This window comes from Aquarana catesbeiana, linkage group LG06 (assembly GCF_042186555.1).
Source record: "Aquarana catesbeiana isolate 2022-GZ linkage group LG06, ASM4218655v1, whole genome shotgun sequence".
Lineage (NCBI taxonomy): Eukaryota > Metazoa > Chordata > Amphibia > Anura > Ranidae > Aquarana > Aquarana catesbeiana.
In genome coordinates, this window is record NC_133329.1 from 18,990,744 (window position 1) to 19,013,795 (window position 23,052).

The 23,052-nt window shown below is 45.6% G+C and overlaps 1 protein-coding gene across 1 annotated transcript in view; it reads left to right on the forward strand.

Moving 5' to 3' along the window:
• Window positions 1-23,052, forward strand: part of LOC141148208 (uncharacterized) — a 256,767-nt gene that overhangs the window by 36,847 nt on the left and 196,868 nt on the right. Inside the window, exon 3 of the mRNA XM_073635441.1 lies at window positions 5,077-5,351. Coding sequence (XP_073491542.1) covers window positions 5,077-5,351 — 275 coding nt within the window. The remainder of the gene's footprint in view (window positions 1-5,076; window positions 5,352-23,052) is intronic.

The following is a 23,052-nucleotide window of genomic DNA, read 5'->3' on the forward strand; positions in this document are numbered from 1 at the left end:
TCTACTTAATGTGACCTAAAAAAATGTTAGACAACAAACATGTTGGTTTGTTCAAAAACCCTTTTCTAAACGCACATGTGATTGTGCTTTGAGTAAAAAGATTGATAATCAACAATGTGTGGCTTCTTCTTTCAATGCTCAAAAGCTTTTTTGGGAGTAAAGTTGGTGTTTTCAGTGACAATGGGGGTTATTTACTAAAGGCAAATCCACTTTGCACTACAAGTGCAGTTTCAGTGCAGTCTCAAGTGCACTTGTAGTGCAAAGTGTATTTTCCTTTAGTAAATAACACACAACAGTGCTTTCTAATTTTACACAATCACGCCATTTTCATGACTTCCCCAAACTTCGGTCATGGTGCAGAAAATTAATAATATTTTTGTCGGTAATGCATTACATACATTAACAACAAAAACAAGGTGAGTGTGTAGCAGACCCACAACATAATAAGAATAGTTACCCAAAGAAGAGATCACCTCATGTGTCAACGAAATGTCATTTGCACTGTTGAAGAAAAAGGCCAAAAAAATAACAATAATAAAAGATAACCAAGGAGACAGATAAAAGAAAGCCAAGCAGTAAATCAAAGCAAATATTTTTTATGTTTCAAATATATTTTAATTTAAAAAATGTCACAGACATTGTCTGGCATATCGATGACCCCCTTACCCGCAAAGTATTCCATTTGTCTTATAGGGACCTTGCGGGCACTTGGGGGGGGGGGCAAGCCAGAAAGGCCAGTTTCAAGCGCCGTCAGGGTTGGTTCATTATTATGAATTCCAGCCTCAGGCCCAAGTGAGGCTGCATAGTTTAAAGAATTTCTCCTTAAAAAGTTGTGTTGAACACAGCAACACAGGATGATGTGATTGAGTTTATATTCCGCCATGTGTATCGGTGTAAGAAATATTCGGAACCGGCTGGCCATTATTCCAAACGTATTCTCCACCACTCTTCTGGCTCTGGCCAACCGGTAATTAAAAACTCTCTGGTCCGGGGTGAGGGTCCTCATAGGGAATGGCCGCATAAGATGGCCCCCCAGCGCAAACGCTTCATCTGCAACGAAGACGAATGGGAGTCCTTCCGCATTGTCTTCTGGAGGTGGCAATCCCAAGCTGCCATTCTGGAGATGCCTGTAGAACTCGGTCTGGGCGATGACTACACCATCCAACATCCGGCCATTCTTCCCCATGTCAACATACAGGAACTCATAAGTAGCCGACACCACCGCCAACATCACAATACTATTAAACCCCTTGTAATTATAATAGTATGATCTCGAGTTGGGGGGTGGGATGATGTGGACGTATTTCCCATAAATTGCCCCTACGCAGTTGGGAAAGTCCCACCGCTGGGCAAAGTGGGAGGCCACAGGCCACAGTCTGCCATTCCTGTGGCGTGGAAGGAAACTGTGGAGTCAAACCAGAAAAAAAAAATAGTAATTTTGCACATAAACATTGAAAGCAGATTAGACACAAACATTCTTGGCCAACATCAGTATAACATTTATTTTATGGAGTATTTAAAGACAAAAGGTATAAGGTCCACCTATCAAATTCCTCACCCCCTGTGATGGCCCATTGTAAAAATTTTAGGGGGGGAGATGTTTTGGACAGGTAACCCTCTCCACTTCATTGAGAGCTGAATGCATAAATAATGTGTATTACTTTAGCCAACCCCTCCTTACTTACACTATTGGCAGCCCACTTGACAGGTAAGAAGTGTCATAACACAAAAATATGAATACACACTGTCCAAATTGGAGCACAATTTTAACATTCTGCAATTACCTATCAAGATAATAATAGGATACAAAAACTTTAACCACTTCAATACAGGGCACTTATACACCTTCCTGCCCAGACCAATTTTCAGCTTTCAGCGCTGTCGCAGTTTGAATGACAATTGCGCGGTTATGCTACACTGTACCCAAATTAAATTTTTATCATTTTGTTCCCACAAATAGAGCTTTCTTTTGGTGGTATTTGATCACCTCTGCGGTTTTTATTTTTTGCTAAACAAATAAAAAAAGACCGAAATTTCTGAAAAAAATAAAAGTTTTGCTTTTGTTTCTGTTAAAAAATGTTGTAAATAAGTAAGTTTTCTCTTTTACTGATGGGCGCTGATAAGGCAGCACTGACGGGCACTGATAAGGCGGCACCGATGAGGTGGCACCAATGAGGTGGCACCAATGAGCGGGCACTGATGATGGGCACTGATCGGCACTGGTAGGCGGCACTGATGGGTGGCACTGATATGCAGCACTGATGGGCATTGATAGGTGGTGCTGATGGGCACTCATGGGTGGCACTGGGTGGCACTAATAGGCGACACTGATGGGCACTGAAAGGCTGCAAAGATGGGCTCTTATGGATGGCACTGATAGGCGGCACTGATGGGCACTGATAGGCGTCACTGCTGGGCACTGATGGGCACTGATTGGACATGGCTGGTCACGTGGTAAAGAGTCTCCATCAGAGATCGGAGTTGCGGTGTGTCAGACTGCAACGATCGCCCGGGGGCGCGCAGCGGCTTAATATCCTGATCATGTCATATGACGTCCGGTCAGAATATTGAAACCACTTTGCCGCCGTCATTTTGCTATATGGCGGGCGGCAAGTGGTTAAGGCACTTAGTGGCTCTTAGCCTGGCGATTTGCTCAATGTGAAAGTGCTATACACTCTCTTGCAGTATTTCACAGGAGAACTCGGGAGAAAGCCGGCATGCAGCTACACTAATAGGGGGTGATTAGGGTGTGCCCAGGCACACCCGGCACACCCCGTGTGCACGCCTATCCCCCCTTCAGTCCATAATGAATGCTGCTGCAAGACTCATCCACCTTACCAAACATTCAGTGTCCTCCACCCCTCTCTGCCAATCCCTGCACTGGCTTCCACTCACCCAACAAATAAAATTCAAAGTACTAACAATAATTTACAAAGCCATCCGCAACTCTGCCTCCAGCTACATCACTAACCTAGTTTCAAAATACCAACCAAGCTGCTCTCTTGGGTGCTCCCAAGACCTCCTGCTCCCTAGCTCTCTTGTCACCTCCTCCCATGCTCTCCTCCAGGATTTCTCCAGAGCTTCTCCAATCCTTTGGAACTCCCTACCCCAATCTGTCCAACTGTCCCCTAATCTATCCATCTTTAGACGATCCCTGAAAACTCTTCTCTTTAAAGAAGCCTACCCTGCTTCTAACTAATACACTGTTTTACTTCCTCGATCAGCTCATCCCCCACCGCTATTACCTTTTGTATCAATTGACCCTCCCTCCTAGATTGTAAACTCTAATGAGCAGGGTCCTCTGATTCTTCTTGTACCAAATTGTAATGTAACTGTAATGTTTGCCTTTATTTTGTTAATCACTTGCCGACTGCCTAATGCACTTATACATCGGCAGAATGGCACGTGCAGGCAAAGCAACGTACAGGTAGAATGCTTTGAATCTGCCACCTAACGGGTGCGCGCCTGCTGTGAGCTCCGTGCCCACGGGACCCACGGACTCGATGTCCGCCGGTGTCCAGCAATCGTGTCACAGAGCGGCAGAATGGGGGATGCCATTGTAAACAAGGCATCTCCCTGTTCTGCCTAGTGATAGGACACTGATCTACTGCTTCCTGTCATCGGGAGCAATGATCAATGTCGTGTCACTGGTAGCCCACCCCCCCACACATATAGAATCACTCCCTAGGACACACTTAACCCCTTCATTGCCCCCTAGTGGTTAACCCCTTCCCTACCAGTGTCATTTACACAGTAATCAGTGCATTTTTATAGCAGTGATCACTGTATAAATGACAATGGTCACAAAATAGCATCAAAAGTGTCCGATGTGTACGCCGCAATATCGCAGTCACAATAAAAATCGCAGATCGCCGCCATTACTAGTAAAAAAAAAATAATAAAATGCCATAAATCTATCCCCTATTTTGTAGACGCTATAACTTTTGTGCAATATACGCTTATTACATTTTTTTTTTTACCAAAAACATGTAGAAGAATACATATCGGCCTAAACTGAGGAAAAAATGTGTTTTTTTATATATTTTTGGAGGATATTTTTTTTAGCAAAAAGTAAAAAATATTGTTTTTTTTCAAAATTGTCGCTATTTTTTTTGTTTATAGCGCAAAAAATTAAAACCACAGAGGTGCTCAAATACCACCAAAAGAAAGCTCTATTTGTGGGAAAAAAATTACGTCAATTTTGTTTGGGAGCCACGTCACACGACCACGCAATTGTCAGTTAAAGACACGCAGTGCCGAATCTCAAAAAGTGGCCCGGTCATTTGGCAGCCAAATCCTCCGGGGCTGAAGTGGTTAAGCGCTGAGCAAACTGTTGGCGCTATATAAACCCTGTATAATAATAATAATATAAAATAACATAAAATAGAAAGAATATAACTTATATTCTATTTTATTTTATTCTATTGATTTTCAATTTTATTTTTTCTATTCAAATTCATTCTATTTGAAATTCACATTTTGGAAGATGTTTATTCTATTTTATTGTTTTTCTATTCTATTCTTTTCTATTCTATTATAGTCTTTTCTATTCAAAATTAGAATTTTGGAAGATGTTTATATATTCTATGTTATTCTATTCTATTGTTTTTCTATTCTTTTCTCTTATTTTTTATTCTAATCTTTTCTATATATATATATGTTTTTATTTTATTTTGTTCTAACTTTTAAATTTATATACCGGTACATAGACTTTTTTTGTTTAATTTCTTCAGCTGCAATGAGTTTTTTAACCCCTTTCAAAATATCCTCCATCTCCTTTCATGGACATCTATCTCCCTGAATTTAGCCACACTTTTACAGAGAAGGACAGGAGAGGGAAGCAAAATAAGAAAAAAACAATGTGACAAATCATGACCTGGTGCTGCCCCTTTAAACCTGCTGCCCTAGGCAGTGTCCCATGAGTGCCCTTATGGTACATCATTATGGTTACAGATAGAGGTTAATTCTGAATGTCACTCAGAATCTGTATACATCATTTCTTTATATCACTTTTACTGTATATTAATATTACCAGATACAATAACCTTTCACTACTTCTCCTCTGTGTTGTTTCAGTGATAAGAGAAGTGGAGTGGAGTGTAGAGAACGTCTGACCATCTTCACCCGGGACCCGGATATTGTTGAAGAACAGCTATTAATACTTTGTTCATCTAATTCAGCTTTTAAGTGTAGGCCTGTGTCCTGCATTTTTCAAGTTGAAGAAGGTAAATGGAAATCTGAGGTTGATGGATCCTCCGTCATTGTTCTTCATCTCTCACACTCTCCGGAGACCCCTCTGCCAGATCTATCTGATGTGAAGGAATTTCTAGATTACTGCCGAGAAAAGCACGGTAAGAGAGTTGTACGGAGTCCCAGATGAGAAAGGGATCTACTGAAATCTGGATCCACTATGAATGGCTCCACAGATCAGATCACATTCAATATAGAGATTTTTCATTGCCCTCTAACGGGTCCATTCATTAAGAGATAAATACTGCATAAATACTTCAATCCGCAGTAGGCACTTTGGGTTTGGTCTGAGTTTCCCAACACCAAAAAATAAACAAACAAAGAAAAAAAAAAACAGCGTGAGGTCCCGTCAAATTCTATGCCAGACCCTTATCCAAATTTGCAGCCTAGCAGACCAGGACCATGCCCCCTGCTCCACAGCCATATTAGTCCATATCAGTCCACATGCCCATAAAGTGGTTGTAAACCCCCCTGAGACATTTTTACCTACAGGTAAGCCTAGAATAAGGCTTACCTATATGTACTGAAAATATCTCTTGAACGTGCGCCGTTTAGGAGATATTTGCTGTACACTGCGACAATCATGTCACCGTTTCTTCCCAAGCGAGTGCCGTGACTGGCGGCTCCTTAGCGCATGCTCAGAGTCTGGAGTCCGCTGCCCCGGAAGGAATGCTCGTAGCTTCCGGTTTCTTAGGCCATAGAGATGTTTGGAGCCACTCTGGTCTCTGATCAGCTCTATGGTCATCTGGCTGAATCACCGGCTGCATTCTCAGGTTCCCTGTTGAGACAGGAGAGCCAGAGAAAAACACGGAAGACGTTGGGGGGGGGGCATTCCCTCCCACTGCTTGTAAAAGCAGTCTAGAGGCTAAGTAGCCGCTAGGATTGCTTTTACATGAAGGCCGACCGCTGGCTGAAAAGAATGATACCAAGATGATACCTAAACCTGCAGGCATCATTCTGGTATAACCACTAAAAGTCGTGAATGGCATACCTGAAGACAAAAAAATGGTTAACAATAAAACACAGTAAACGGTAATGTATAAAAAATTGCATACCTGAAAAGCAAACATGATAAAACATAATAACAATAAAACATTGCAGAATAGAATACAGTAAAAAAGAGCAGAACAGTAGAGAGATAATAGAGAGAGAGAGAACAATAAAATGACAACAATTTTTTTATTTTATATATTTTATTTTTTTTTACACTTTTTTTTGTAACTAACTTTTATAACTGTAACCGATTCCAGGTTTGGGTCTCTCAAAATGCGATGGCTTCTTGGGAGACCCTGTGAAAGTGTGCCTAGTCTGTGCAATGCTGTACCCTACGCTAATACTCAACTAGTGAATGGTAGCATTCAAAACATTCACCAATGCAAAGACCAGGATTATCAGGACAGGAGGGACAATAATAGCGGGTGTCACGCCTATATCCGTGCTTGCTGCAGACACGACATCTTTTTTGGGGGGGTTCGTTGGGTAGGGGTACTCGGGAGGACATAAAGAAAATACCTCTCATGCAGCTGACTGCATTTGGTTGGGGATGTGAATGGGTGGAATACGGGTGCTGCAGAAGTGGTGGGTTCCCAATTAGGATTGGCGAATGCAGCAGGAAGGGCATTATGGGCACGACAGGCCTGTTTGTCTTCTTCTTGGTGGCAGCGGGACACTACTTATGCTTGCCACCTCACCAGCTTGAACTGCACTTATGGGACTCGCCACGTCACCAAGTGTTACTGCAATGCTGGTTTGACTACGACCGGGGTGTACTAGGCCGCTGGCCCTTGCCAGTTCACCAAAACGCTACCAAAAAAACTGTTAGCGATCGCAGGGATCAGGCCTGACTCTGTGAACGCTGCAGTTATGAGTTTAGTGTTTTGTAAGTGACAGTGATCGATCGATACTGCACTTGGGTGGGTTGGGCTGGGCCGGGTGGAGGGGCAAAACGCAGGTGCTAGCAGGTATCTGGGCTGATTCCGCTAACACTGCGTTTTTGGGAACCCTAAACTGCTGGGGACGCTAGTATAGATCTGATCAGATCAGATATTGATCCGTTCAGATACTATACCACTAAGGTAGGCGTATGCTGCATGCGTGGGTGTTAGCGGTACTGGCGCTAACCTGACGCTGCCTGGGGCTGGTGCTTGCCAGTTCACCAAAATGCTACCAAAAAAACTGTTAGCGATCGCAGGGATCAGGCCTGACTCTGCGAATGCTGCAGTTATGTGTTTAGTGTTTTGTAAGTGACAGTGATCGATCGATACTGCACTTGGGTGGGCTGGGCTGGGCCGGGCGGAGAGGCAAAACGCAGGTGCTAGCAGGTATCTGGGCTGATCCCACTAACACTGCGTTTTTGGGAACCCTAAACTGCTGGGGACGCTAGTATAGTTCTGATTGGATCAGATATTGATCCGTTCAGATACTATACCACTAAGGGAGGCGTATGCTGCGTGCGTGGGTGTTAGCGGTACTGGCGCTAATCTGAGGCTAAACCTTTATTCGGTAATTAACGGCGGGTGCCCTGACACTATAAAAAAAAAAAAAACTAACCAGCATCACCCGTAACACTTATACGGTGATCAATGGTGAAAGGGTTAACTAGAGGGCAATCAAGGGGTTAAAACCTTTATTCGGTAGTATATGGGAGTCCCTGTCACTATAAAACGCTGACGGCGAACCTAAATTTTTACCTCCCTAACTAGCGTCACCAGTGACACTAATACAGCGATCAGAAAAATGATTGCTTAGCGACACTGGCGACGGGGGGTGATCAAGGGGTTAAAACTTTATTAGGGGGGGTTAGGGGGCTCCATGCAAGATCTCAACTTGTGGGGCATCAATGATCATGAGAAAGGTTAGGGATCAGCCCAGAACTACATGGCAGGACCTGGTCAATGACCTGAAAAGAGCTGGGACCACAGTCTCAAAGAAAACTATTAGTAACACACTACGCCGTCATGGATTAAAATCCTGCAGCGCACGCAAGGTCCCCCTGCTCAAGACAGCGCATGTCCAGGCCCATCTGAAGTTTGCCAATGATCATCTGGATGATCCAGAGGAGGAATAGGAGAAGGTCATGTGGTCTGATGAGACAAAAATAGAGCTTTGTGGTCTAAACTCCACTCGCTGTGTTTGGAGGAAATAGAAGGATGAGTACAACCCCAAGAACACCATCCCAACCGTAAAGCATAGAGGTGAAAACATCATTCTTTGGGGATGCTTTTCTGCAAAGGGGACAGGACGACTGCACCGTATTGAGGGAAGGATGGATGGGGCCAAGATCTTGGCCAACAACCTCCATCCCTCAGTAAGAGCATTGAAGATAGGTCGTGGCTGTGTCTTCCAGCATGACAACAACCCGAAACACACAGCCAGGGCAACTAAGGAGTGGCTTCGTAAGAAACATCTCAAGGTTCTGGAATGGCCTGGCCAGTCTCCAGACCTGAACCCAATAAAAACATCTTTGGAGGGAGCTGAAAGCCTGTATTGCCCAGCGACACCCCCCGAAACCCGAAGGATCTGGAGATGGTCTGTATGGAGGAGTGGGCCAAAATCCCTGCTGCAGTGTGCGCAAACCTGGTCAAGAACTACAGGAAATGTATGATCTCTGTAATTGCAAACAAAGGTTTCTGTACCAAATATTAAGTATACCACCATCCTCCATGTGAATGAGTAGGAGGTACATTGTTTTCCCTGTTCTCTACCACTTAAAGTGAAGTCCTGGCCGAAATTATACATTTTAAATAAAAATACCCCTATAATACACAAGCTTAATGTATTCTAGTAAAGTTAGTCTGTAAACTAAGGTCTGATTTGCTAGTTTATAGCAGTAGTTTTTATTTTATAAACTTGCAGCAGGCCATGGCCATCTTAAGTATGGGCATCTGAAGCCAGACTGTATTTCTTCCTGGATCTCATCCTTGCAGATCTCGCACGTGCTCAGTGCAGCACAAGCAGTGTAATAGGTTTCAGGTCAGGTTTCCATAGCAACGGCAGTGTCAGAGGAAGTTGCTGCCCCTTCCCAGAAGGCATTGCAAACAGGAAATGATGCGATGGGCCACGGACAGGGAGGAGGAAGTGAAAATTGAATACAGCAGATATACAGTAGGTGCTGAGAATTTTTTTTTTTAAATATCCAATTCATTTACAGTGCACAGTTTAGTGAGGGATGCTGAAGAGTTGTAAAAGTGGGTGGAACTCCACTTTAAGGACCGAGCCTCTTTCTTAGATTTGGTGTTTACAAGTTAAAAACAGTTTTTTTTGCTAGAAAATTACTTAGAACCCCCCAACATTATATGTATATATATTTTTTCCACCCTAGAGAATAAATTGACGGTCGTTGTAATACTTTTTGTCACACCGTATTTGCACAGCGGTCTTACAAAAGTGACCCAATTTTTTTTTTTTTAAAGTGTCAAAATAAAAAATAAATGTAAAATAAACAATAAAAAAAAATCACAGCGCTGTATGTACAGAGAGCCGTAATTGGCCAAAGCCAAGGAGGCTTTGGCCAATTATGGCTCAGGGGTTTTAGTACACGTCCCACACTATATAAGGCTGCCTGCACATCGGCCCTGTGTAGTGTGTTCCGGCTTGAGAGAGAGATAGACAGAGAGAGAGACAATGTCATTTGATTTGAGTTAGATAAAGTAGGTAGGTCGAGTCAGTTAGCTGCACTTACAGTGTATTGTGTCTATATATGTATATATGTGTATATATATATGCATCCCAGGTGTTCTGTATATATATATATATATATATATATATATATATATATATATATATATACACACATTGTATTCAGTTTAGCTAGATCCTGTTCTTTTTTTCCTAATATACTGACAGGCAGGTAGGTGTTTTTACAGTATTTCCAGTTACTGTACTGCGTACCCTGCACAGTTGCACCTACAGTATAGCTACCTGAAGCCAGGTGCTTGTGTAGGCTCTTTGAAGTATTTCCAGTTACTGTACTGTGTACCCTGCACAGTTGCACCTACAGTATAGCTACCTGAAGCCAGGTGCTTGTGCAGGCTCTTTACATATTTCCAGTTACTTTACTGTGTACCCTGCACAGTTGCACCTACAGTATAGCTACCTGAATCCAGGTGCTTGTGTAGGCTCTTGACATATTTCCAGTTACTGTACTGTGTACCCTGCACAGTTGCACCTACAGCATAGCTACCTGAAACTCTTGACATATTTCCAGTTACCGTAATTTGTATCCTGCACAGTTGCACCTACAGTATAGCTACCTGAAGCCAGGTGCTTGTATAGGCTTATGACGTATTTCCAGTTACTGTACTGTGTACCCTGCTCAGTTGCACCTACAGTATAGGTACCCGAAGCCAGGTGCTTGTGTAGGCTCTTGACATATCTCCAGTTACTGTACTGTATACCCTGCACAGTTGCACCTACAGTTTAGCTACCTGAAGCCAGGTGCTTGTGTAGGCTCTTGACGTATTTCCAGTTACTGTACTGTGTACCCTGCACAGTTGCACCTACAGTATAGCTACCTGAAGCCAGGTGCTTGTGTAGGCTCTTTGAAGTATTTCCAGTTACTGTACTGTGTACCTTGCACAGTTGCACCTACAGTATAGCTACCTGAAGCCAGGAGCGTGTAAAGGGCTCTTGACGTATTTCCAGTTACTGTACTGTGTACCCTGCACAGTTGTACCTACAGTATAGCTACCTGAACCCAGGTGCTTGTGTAGGCTTATGACGTATTTCCAGTTATTGTACTGTGTACCCTGCTCAGTTGCACCTACAGTATAGCTACCTGAAGCCAGGTGCTTGTGTAGGCTCTTGACATATTTCCTGTTACTGTACTGTGTACCCTGCACAGTTGCACCTACAGTTTAGCTACCTGAACCCAGGTGCTTGTGTAGGCTCTTGACGTATTTCCAGTTACTGTACTGTGTACCCTGCACAGTTGCACCTACAGTATAGCTACCTGAAGCCAGGTGCTTGTGTAGGCTCTTGACGTATTTCCAGTTACTGTACTGTGTACTCTGCACAGTTGCACCTACAGTATAGCTACCTGAAGCCAGGTGCTTGTATAGGCTCTTTGAAGTATTTCCAGTTACTGTACTGTGTACCTTGCACAGTTGCACCTACAGTATAGCTACCTGAAGCCAGGTGCTTGTGTAGGCTCTTGACGTATTTCCAGTTACTGTACTGTGTACCCTTCACAGTTGCACCTATAGTATAGCTACCTGAAGACAGGTGCTTGTGTAGGCTCTTTGAAGTATACCCTGCACAGTCACACCTACAGTATAGCTATCTGAAGCCAGGTGCTTATGTAGGCTCTTGACGTATTTCCAGTTACTGTACTGTGTACCCTGCACAGTTGCACCTACAGTATAGCTACCTGAAGCCAGGTGCTTGTGTAGGCTCTTGACATATCTCCAGTTACTGTACTGTATACCCTGCACAGTTGCACCTACAGTTTAGCTACCTGAAGCCAGGTGCTTGTGTAGGCTCTTGACGTATTTCCAGTTACTGTACTGTGTACCCTGCACAGTTGCACCTACAGTATAGCTACCTGAAGCCAGGTGCTTGTGTAGGCTCTTTGAAGTATTTCCAGTTACTGTACTGTGTACCTTGCACAGTTGCACCTACAGTATAGCTACCTGAAGCCAGGAGCGTGTAAAGGGCTCTTGACGTATTTCCAGTTACTGTACTGTGTACCCTGCACAGTTGTACCTACAGTATAGCTACCTGAACCCAGGTGCTTGTGTAGGCTTATGACGTATTTCCAGTTATTGTACTGTGTACCCTGCTCAGTTGCACCTACAGTATAGCTACCTGAAGCCAGGTGCTTGTGTAGGCTCTTGACATATTTCCTGTTACTGTACTGTGTACCCTGCACAGTTGCACCTACAGTTTAGCTACCTGAACCCAGGTGCTTGTGTAGGCTCTTGACGTATTTCCAGTTACTGTACTGTGTACCCTGCACAGTTGCACCTACAGTATAGCTACCTGAAGCCAGGTGCTTGTGTAGGCTCTTGACGTATTTCCAGTTACTGTACTGTGTACTCTGCACAGTTGCACCTACAGTATAGCTACCTGAAGCCAGGTGCTTGTATAGGCTCTTTGAAGTATTTCCAGTTACTGTACTGTGTACCTTGCACAGTTGCACCTACAGTATAGCTACCTGAAGCCAGGTGCTTGTGTAGGCTCTTGACGTATTTCCAGTTACTGTACTGTGTACCCTTCACAGTTGCACCTATAGTATAGCTACCTGAAGACAGGTGCTTGTGTAGGCTCTTTGAAGTATACCCTGCACAGTCACACCTACAGTATAGCTATCTGAAGCCAGGTGCTTATGTAGGCTCTTGACGTATTTCCAGTTACTGTACTGTGTACCCTGCACAGTTGCACCTACAGTATAGCTACCTGAAGCCAGGTGCTTGTGTAGGCTCTTTGAAGTATATCCAGTTACTGTAGTGTGTACCCTGCACAGTTGCACCTACAGTATAGCTACCTAAAGACAGGTGCTTGTGTAGGCTCTTGACATATTTCCAGTTACTGTATTGTGTACCCTGCACAGTTGCACCTACAGTATAGCTACCTAAAGACAGGTGCTTGTGTAGGCTCTTTGAAGTATTTCCAGTAACTGTACTGTGTACCCTGCACAGTTGCACCTACAGTATAGTTACCTGAAGCCAGATGCTTGTGCAGGCTCTTGACGTATTTCCAGTTACTGTACTATGTATAATGCACAGTTGCACCTACAGTATAGCTACCTGAAGCCAGGTGCTTGTGTAGGCTCTTGACATATTTCCAGTTACTGTATTGTGTACCCTGCACAGTTGCACCTACAGTATAGCTACCTGAAGCCAGGTGCTTGTGCAGGCTCTTGACATATTCCCAGTTACTGTACTGTGTACCCTGCACAGTTGCACCTACAGTATAGCTACCTGAAGCCAGGTGCTTGTGTAGGCTCTTGACGTATTTCCAGTTACTGTACTGTGTACCCTGCACAGTTTCACCTACAGTATAGCTACCTGAAGATCTTGAAGTATTTCCAGTTACTGTACTGTGTATCCTGCACAGTTGCACCTACAGTATAGCTACCTGAAGCCAGGTGCTTGTGTAGGCTCTCGACGTATTTCCAGTTACTGTACTGTGTACCCTGCACAGTGGCCCCTACAGTATAGCTACCTGAAGCCAGGTGCTTGTGTAGGCTCTTTGAAGTATTTCCAGTTACTGTACTATGTACCCTGCACAGTTGCACCTACAGTACAGCTACCTGAAGCCAGGTGCTTGTGTAGGCTCTTTGAAGTATTTCCAGTTACTGTACTATGTACCCTGCACAGTTGCACCTACAGTACAGCTACCTGAAGCCAGGTGCTTGTGTAGGCTCTTGATGTATTTCCAGTTACAGTACTGTGTACCCTGCACAGTTGCACCTACAGTATAGCTACCTGAAGCCAGGTGCTTGTGTAAGCTCTTGACGTATTTCCAGTTACTGTACTGTTTACCCTGCACAGTTGCACCTACAGTATAGCTACCTGAAGCCAGGTGCTTGTGTAGGCTCTTTGAAGTATTTCCAGTTACTGTACTGTTTACCCTGCACAGTTGCACCTACAGTATAGCTACCTGAAGCCAGGTGCTTGTGTAGGCTCTTTGAAGTATTTCCAGTTACTATACTGTGTACCCTGTACAGTTGCACCTATAGTATAGCTACCTGTGGCCAGTTGCTTGTGTAGGCTCTTGACATATTTCCAGTTACTGTATTGTGTACTCTGCACAGTTGCACCTACAGTATAACTACCTGAAGCCAGGTGCTTGTGTAGGCTCTTTGAAGTATTTCCAGTTACTGTACTGTGTACCCTGCACAGTTGCACCAACAGTATAGCTACCTAAAGCCAGGTGCTTGTGCAGGCTCTTGACTTATTCCCAGTTACTGTACTGTGTATCCTGCACAGTTGCACCTACAGTATAGCTACCTGAAGCCAGGTGCTTGTGTAGGCTCTTGACATATTTCCAGTTACTGTACTGTGTACCCTGCACAGTTGCACCTACAGTATAGCTACCTGAAGCCAGGTGCTTGTGTAGGCTCTTTGAAGTATTTCCAGTTACTATACTGTGTACCCTGTACAGTTGCACCTATAGTATTGCTACCTGTGGCCAGTTGCTTGTGTAGGCTCTTGACATATTTCCAGTTAATGTACTGTGTATCCTGCACAGTTGCACCTACAGTATAGCTACCTAAAGCCAGGTGCTTGTGTAGGCTCTTGACATATTTCCAGTTACTGTACTGTGTACCCTGCACAGTTGCACCTATAGTATAGCTACCTGAAGCCCGGTGCTTGTGTAGGCTCTTGACATATGTCCAGTTACTGTAATGTGTACCCTGCACAGTTACACCTACAGAATAGCTACCTGAAGCCAGGTGCTTGTGTAGGCTCTTGACGTATTTCCAGTTACTGTACTATGTACCCTGCACAGTTGCAACTACAGTATAGCTACCTGAAGCTCTTGACGTATTTCCAGTTACTGTACTGTGTATCCTGCACAGTTGCACCTACAGTATAGCTACCTGAACCCAGGCGCTTGTGTAGGCTCTTGACGTATTTCCAGTTACTGTACTGTGTACCCTGCACAGTTGCACCTATAGTACAGCTACCTGAAGCCAGGTGCTTGTGTAGGCTCTTGACGTATGTCCAGTTACTGTACTGTGTAGCCTGCACGGTTGCACCTACAGTATAGCTACCTGAAGCCAGGTGCTTGTGTAGGCTCTTTGAAGTATTTCCAGTTACTGTACTGTGTACCCTGCACAGTTGTACCTACAGTATAGCTACCTGAATCCAGGTGCTTGTGTAGGCTCTTGACGTATTTCCAGTTACTGTACTGTGTACCCTGCACAGTTGCACCTATAGTATAGCTACCTGAAGCCAGGTGCTTGTGTAGGCTCTTTGAAGTATTTCCAGTTACTGTACTGTGTACCCTGCACAGTTGCACCTACAGTATAGCTACCTGAAGCCAGGTGCTTGTGTAGGCTCTTGACGTATTTCCAATTACTGTACTGTGTACCCTGCACAGTTGCACCTACAGTATAGCTACCTGAAGCCAAGTGCTTGTGTAGGCTCTTGACGTATTTCCAATTACTGTACTGTGTACCCTGCATAGTTGCACCTAGAGTATAGCTACCTGAAGACCGGTGCTTGTGTAGGCTCTTTGAAGTATTTCCAGTTACTGTACTGTGTACCCTGCACAGTTGTACCTACAGTATAGCTACCTGAATCCAGGTGCTTGTGTAGGCTCTTGACGTATTTCCAGTTACTGTACTGTGTACCCTGCACAGTTGCACGTACAGTTTAGCTACCTGAAGCCAGGTGCTTGTGTAGGCTCTTGACGTATTTCCAGTTACTGTACTGCGTACCCTGCACAGTTGCACCTAGAGTATAGCTACCTGAAGACCGGTGCTTGTGTAGGTTCTTTGAAGTATTTCCAGTTACTGTACTGTGTACCCTGCACAGTTGCACCTACAGTATAGCTACCTGTAGCCAGGTGCTTGTGTAGGCTCTTGACATATTTCCAGTTACTGTACTGTGTACCCTGCACAGTTGCACCTACAGTATAGCTACCTGAGGACAGGTGCTTCTGTATGCTCTTTGAAGTATTTCCAATTACTGTCCTGTGTACCCTGCACAGTTGCACCTACAGTATAGCTACCTGAAGCCAGGTGCTTGTGTAGGCTCTTGACTTATTTCCAGTTACTGTACTGTGTACCCTGCACAGTTGCACCTACAGTATAGCTATCTGAAGCCATGTGCTTGTGCAGGCTCTTGACTTATTTCCAGTTACTGTACTGTGTAGCCTGCACAGTTGCACCTACAGTATAGCTCCCTAAAGCCTGGTGCTTGTGTAGGCTCTTGACATATTTCCAGTTACTGTACTGTGTACCCTGCACAGTTGCACCTACAGTATAGCTATCCTAAGCCAGGTGCTTGTGCAGGCTCTTTACATATTTCCAGTTACTGTACTGTGTACCATGCACAGTTGCACCTACAGCATAGCTACCTGAAGCTCTTGACGTATTTCCAGTTACTGTACTTTGTATCCTGCACAGTTGCACCTACAGTATAGCTACCTGAAGCCAGGTGCTTGTGTAGGCTCTTGACGTATTTCTAGTTACTGTACTGTGTACCCTGCACAGTTGCACCTACAGTATAGCTATCTGAAGCCAGGTGCTTGTGTAGGCTCTTGACGTATTTCCAGTTACTGTACTTTGTACCCTGCACAGTTGCACCTACAGTATAGCTACCTGAAGCCAGGTGCTTGTGTAGGCTCTTGACGTATTTCCAGTTACTGTACTGTGTACCCTGCACAGTTGCACCTATAGTATAGCTACCTGAATCCAGATGCTTGTGTAGGCTCTTGCCGTATTTCCAGTTACTGTACTGTGTACTCTGCACAGTTGCACCTACAGTTTAGCTACCTGAAGCCAGGTGCTTGTGTAGGCTCTTGACGTATTTCCAGTTACTGTACTGTGTACCCTGCACAGTTGCACCTAGAGTATAGCTACCTGAATCCAGGTGCTTGTGTAGGCTCTTTGAAGTATTTCCAGTTACTGTACTGTGTACCCTGCACAGTTGCACCTACAGTATAGCTACCTGAATCCAGGTGCTTGTGTAGGCTCTTGACATATTTCCATTTACTGTACTGTGTACCCTGCACAGTTGCACCTACAGTTTAGCTACCTGAAGCCAGGTGCTTGTGTAGGCTCTTGAAGTATTTCCAGTTACTGTACTGTGTACCCTGCACAGTTGCACCTAGAGTATAGCTACCTGAAGACCGGTGCTTGTGTAGGCTCTTTGAAGTATTTCCAGTTACTGTACTGTGTACCCTGCACAGTTGCACCTACAGTATAGCTACCTGTAGCCAGGTGCTTGTGTAGGCTCTTGACATATTTCCAGTTACTGTACTGTGTACCCTGCACAGTTGCACCTACAGTATAGCTACCTGAGGACAGGTGCTTGTGTATGCTCTTTGAAGTATTTCCAGTTACTGTACTGTGTACCCTGCACAGTTGCACCTACAGTATAGCTACCTGAAGCCAGGTGCTTGTGTAAGCTCTTTACGTATTTCCAGTAACTGTACTGTGTACCCCGCACAGTTGCACCTACAGTATAGCTACCTGAAGCCAGGTGCTTGTGTAGGCTCTTGACTTATTTCCAGTTACTGTACTGTGTAGCCTGCACAGTTGCACCTACAGTATAGCTCCCTGAAGCCAGGTGCTTGTGTAGGCTCTTGACATATTTCCAGTTACTGTACTGTGTACCCTGCACAGTTGCACCTACAGTATAGCTACCTGAGGACAGGTGCTTCTGTATGCTCTTTGAAGTATTTCCAGTTACTGTACTGTGTACCCTGCACAGTTGCACCTACAGTATAGCTACCTGAATCCAGGTGCTTGTGTAGGCTCTTGACATATTTCCATTTACTGTACTGTGTACCCTGCACAGTTGCACCTACAGTTTAGCTACCTGAAGCCAGGTGCTTGTGTAGGCTCTTGAAGTATTTCCAGTTACTGTACTGTGTACCCTGCACAGTTGCACCTAGAGTATAGCTACCTGAAGACCGGTGCTTGTGTAGGCTCTTTGAAGTATTTCCAGTTACTGTACTGTGTACCCTGCACAGTTGCACCTACAGTATAGCTACCTGTAGCCAGGTGCTTGTGTAGGCTTTTGACATATTTCCAGTTACTGTACTGTGTACCCTGCACAGTTGCACCTACAGTATAGCTACCTGAGGACAGGTGCTTGTGTATGCTCTTTGAAGTATTTCCAGTTACTGTACTGTGTACCCTGCACAGTTGCACCTACAGCATAGCTACCTGAAGCTCTTGACGTATTTCCAGTTACTGTACTTTGTATCCTGCACAGTTGCACCTACAGTATAGCTACCTGAAGCCAGGTGCTTGTGTAGGCTCTTGACGTATTTCTAGTTACTGTACTGTGTACCCTGCACAGTTGCACCTACAGTATAGCTATCTGAAGCCAGGTGCTTGTGTAGGCTCTTGACGTATTTCCAGTTACTGTACTTTGTACCCTGCACAGTTGCACCTACAGTATAGCTACCTGAAGCCAGGTGCTTGTGTAGGCTCTTGACGTATTTCCAGTTACTGTACTGTGTACCCTGCACAGTTGCACCTATAGTATAGCTACCTGAATCCAGATGCTTGTGTAGGCTCTTGCCGTATTTCCAGTTACTGTACTGTGTACTCTGCACAGTTGCACCTACAGTTTAGCTACCTGAAGCCAGGTGCTTGTGTAGGCTCTTGACGTATTTCCAGTTACTGTACTGTGTACCCTGCACAGTTGCACCTAGAGTATAGCTACCTGAATCCAGGTGCTTGTGTAGGCTCTTTGAAGTATTTCCAGTTACTGTACTGTGTACCCTGCACAGTTGCACCTACAGTATAGCTACCTGAATCCAGGTGCTTGTGTAGGCTCTTGACATATTTCCATTTACTGTACTGTGTACCCTGCACAGTTGCACCTACAGTTTAGCTACCTGAAGCCAGGTGCTTGTGTAGGCTCTTGAAGTATTTCCAGTTACTGTACTGTGTACCCTGCACAGTTGCACCTAGAGTATAGCTACCTGAAGACCGGTGCTTGTGTAGGCTCTTTGAAGTATTTCCAGTTACTGTACTGTGTACCCTGCACAGTTGCACCTACAGTATAGCTACCTGTAGCCAGGTGCTTGTGTAGGCTCTTGACATATTTCCAGTTACTGTACTGTGTACCCTGCACAGTTGCACCTACAGTATAGCTACCTGAGGACAGGTGCTTGTGTATGCTCTTTGAAGTATTTCCAGTTACTGTACTGTGTACCCTGCACAGTTGCACCTACAGTATAGCTACCTGAAGCCAGGTGCTTGTGTAAGCTCTTTACGTATTTCCAGTAACTGTACTGTGTACCCCGCACAGTTGCACCTACAGTATAGCTACCTGAAGCCAGGTGCTTGTGTAGGCTCTTGACTTATTTCCAGTTACTGTACTGTGTAGCCTGCACAGTTGCACCTACAGTATAGCTCCCTGAAGCCAGGTGCTTGTGTAGGCTCTTGACATATTTCCAGTTACTGTACTGTGTACCCTGCACAGTTGCACCTACAGTATAGCTACCTGAGGACAGGTGCTTCTGTATGCTCTTTGAAGTATTTCCAGTTACTGTACTGTGTACCCTGCACAGTTGCACCTACAGTATAGCTACCTGAATCCAGGTGCTTGTGTAGGCTCTTGACATATTTCCATTTACTGTACTGTGTACCCTGCACAGTTGCACCTACAGTTTAGCTACCTGAAGCCAGGTGCTTGTGTAGGCTCTTGAAGTATTTCCAGTTACTGTACTGTGTACCCTGCACAGTTGCACCTAGAGTATAGCTACCTGAAGACCGGTGCTTGTGTAGGCTCTTTGAAGTATTTCCAGTTACTGTACTGTGTACCCTGCACAGTTGCACCTACAGTATAGCTACCTGTAGCCAGGTGCTTGTGTAGGCTTTTGACATATTTCCAGTTACTGTACTGTGTACCCTGCACAGTTGCACCTACAGTATAGCTACCTGAGGACAGGTGCTTGTGTATGCTCTTTGAAGTATTTCCAGTTACTGTACTGTGTACCCTGCACAGTTGCACCTACAGTATAGCTACCTGAAGCCAGGTGCTTGTGTAAGCTCTTTACGTATTTCCAGTAACTGTACTGTGTACCCCGCACAGTTGCACCTACAGTATAGCTACCTGAAGCCAGGTGCTTGTGTAGGCTCTTGACTTATTTCCAGTTACTGTACTGTGTAGCCTGCACAGATGCACCTACAGTATAGCTCCCTGAAGCCAGGTGCTTGTGTAGGCTCTTGACATATTTCCAGTTACTGTACTGTGTACCCTGCACAGTTGCACCTGCAGTATAGCTATCTGAAGCCAGGTGCTTGTGCAGGCTCTTTACATATTTCCAGTTACTGTACTGTGTACCATGCACAGTTGCACCTACAGTATAGCTACCTGAAGCCAGGTGCTTGTGTAGGCTCTTGACGTATTTCCAGTTACTGTACCGTGTACCCTGCACAGTTGCACCTACAGCATAGCTACCTGAAGCTCTTGACGTATTTCCAGTTACTGTACTTTGTATCCTGCACAGTTGCACCTACAGTATAGCTACCTGAAGCCAGGTGCTTGTGTAGGCTCTTGATGTATTTCCAGTTACTGTACTGTGTACCCTGCACAGTTGCACCTACAGTATAGCTACCTGAAGCCAGGTGCTTGTGTAGGCTCTTGACGTATTTCCAGTTACTGTACTTTGTACGCTGCACAGTTGCACCTACAGTATAGCTACCTGAAGACAATTGCTGGTGTTCTCATACTAATAATACTACAGACAGGCAGTTAATTCTGCTAGCTGCAGTATAATCAGAATATATATATATATATATACATCCCAGTTTTGTGCAGCTACATCTCACTGCAGGCCAATAGTATGTCTGGAAGACTAACAAGGAGAGGCAGACAGTCACAAGCCAATAAAAGAGGGCAAGCAGGCTCTGTGTCCAGAGGCAACAGTGCTGGTCGTGGACACAGTGCATCCTCATCAGCAAGTGGCCGTGGGACACTCTTGGCCTTTTTTTCGGCAGCTGGCCATGTTGAGCCGCAACATGCGGAAGACTTGGTCGAGTGGATGACCAAGCCGTCCTCATCCTCCTCATCCTCTCTCACCCAGGCTCCGGGTACTTTGTCTGGCAAAGCAGCTGCCAACGCGGCCTCTTCCCTCGGCTCAATGGCATCAGTGACTCCTTCCCTAGCCCCACCATATCCTCCTGAGGAGTCCTTCGAACTGTTTGATCACAGTGTTTGGGTACATGCTCCAGGAGGATGCCCAGCATTTTGAAGGCTCCGATGATGGTACTCAACTAGAGGAAGGCAGTAACATGAGCCCAGACAGAGGGGGTGCCCAAGAAGGACAGCAATCTGGCAGTCATGTTCCCCCTGCTGCAGCATACTGCCAGGTTTACTCCAGTGATGAGAAGGGAGGGGATGATGAGGTCACTGACTCCAGGTGGGTGCCTGATAGGAGAGAGGAGGAGGAGGAGGCACATCACCAAAGAGGCAGGATGCCCTCCAGGGGCCAGCCTAAGGGCAGCACACTGACTGCATCACACCGCAGAGCTCCGCATGTGCAGGGCGCTGCTGTCTCTGTGCGTTATTCCAAAAGTTCTTTGGTGTGGGCCTTTTTTGAGATGAGTGCATCAGATCGCACCGCTGCTATTTGCAACATATGTCTCAAGCGTATCTCGCGTGGCCAAAACATCTCCCGCTTGGGCACCACATGCTTGACCAGACATATGTTGACCTGCCATGCAGTTCGTTGGCAAGCGTACCTAAAAGACCCACACAAAAGAACAAAGAGGACCTCTCTTTGCTCCTTATCAGCTGGGTTCTCCAACCCCACTATACCTTCAGTCCTCTCTGAGACCTGCAGAATGAAGGTGTAGAATTAGGTGTGTCACAGCCAAGTACTTGCGGGCAATCTGCTATATCTACACCGATGTCAGATTGTACCAGGCAAATTTCCCTGCCCCAGGTGCTGCACCGCAGAAAGAAGTTCGCTCCCAGCCATCCACATGCCCAGTGGTTGAATGCTAGCTTGGCAAAATTGCTTGGCAGGTTCCCAAACGCCACTTTTTCTCACGGAAGGCTATTCTGGCTCTCTACCGGCATGTGGAAAGCAATATCTTGGCCTCGCTGGACATGGCGGTGAGTGGTGAGGTGCATATTACCTTTGACTCATGGTCCAGCAGGCATGGACAGGAACGTTACCTATGTTTCATGGCGCATTGGGTGACTCTGCTGGCAGCTGGGAAGGATGCAGGACAGTAGTGTTGGAGGTTGTTCTGCCACCATGCCTCCAAAATGCCACTACTGGTGATTCTGACACACCTCTCTCCTCCACCCCCTCCTCTTCTTCTTCCTCCATGGCCTCTTCCTATGCTTTGTCCTCTGAACCAGCGGTGCTCCTTAGGCGTTTAAGGGGCTACGCAAGTACATAGGCCAAAAAATGCCAAGCGGTGCTTGAGCTGGTGTGCTTGGGGGACAGGAGCCACAATGGCAGCAGAGGGCCATCAATGAGTACCTGTGCGACTATGGCACCAGGACAGGGTCAGGGGAGCTTGTTTTTTTTTCCCCACGCCAGTGGGCCATGATCAGGGATGCATGCACTGTCCTGTCACCATTTGAGGAGGCCACGAGGATGGCGAGCAGTGACAGTGCATGCATCAGTGACACTGCCCCCTTGTCCACCTGTTGGAGCACACGCTGCATGGAATAATGGACAGGGCACTTGAGGCAGAACAGAGGCAGGAAGAGGAGGACTTCCTTAGCTCTCAAGGCTCCCTTTATCCAGACAGTGTTCCTGCGTGCCCGCCGATCACACAGGAAGTGGAGGAGGAGGAGGAGGATTGTGTCAGCATGGGGGTGGAGCCTGGTACTCAGCATCAGCAGCAGTCTTTAAGGGATCATTTACAGTCCCAAGAAACCTGTCCCGCTTAGTGACCCAGAGGAGCAGACCGAATGGCTCAGCAAACCTACGCTGCATGGCCTCCCTGATCCTGCAAAGCCTGCGGAAGGATCCCCGTATTCGTGGTATCAAGGAGAGGGATTGTTACTGGCTGGCAACCCTCCTTGATCCACGTTACAAGAGTTAGGTTGCAGACCTTATATTGCTGTCGCAGAGGGAGCAGAGGATGAAACATCTTTGGGAGGCCTTGCAAAAAGGTCTGTGCAACGCGTTCCCAGAGACAGGGAG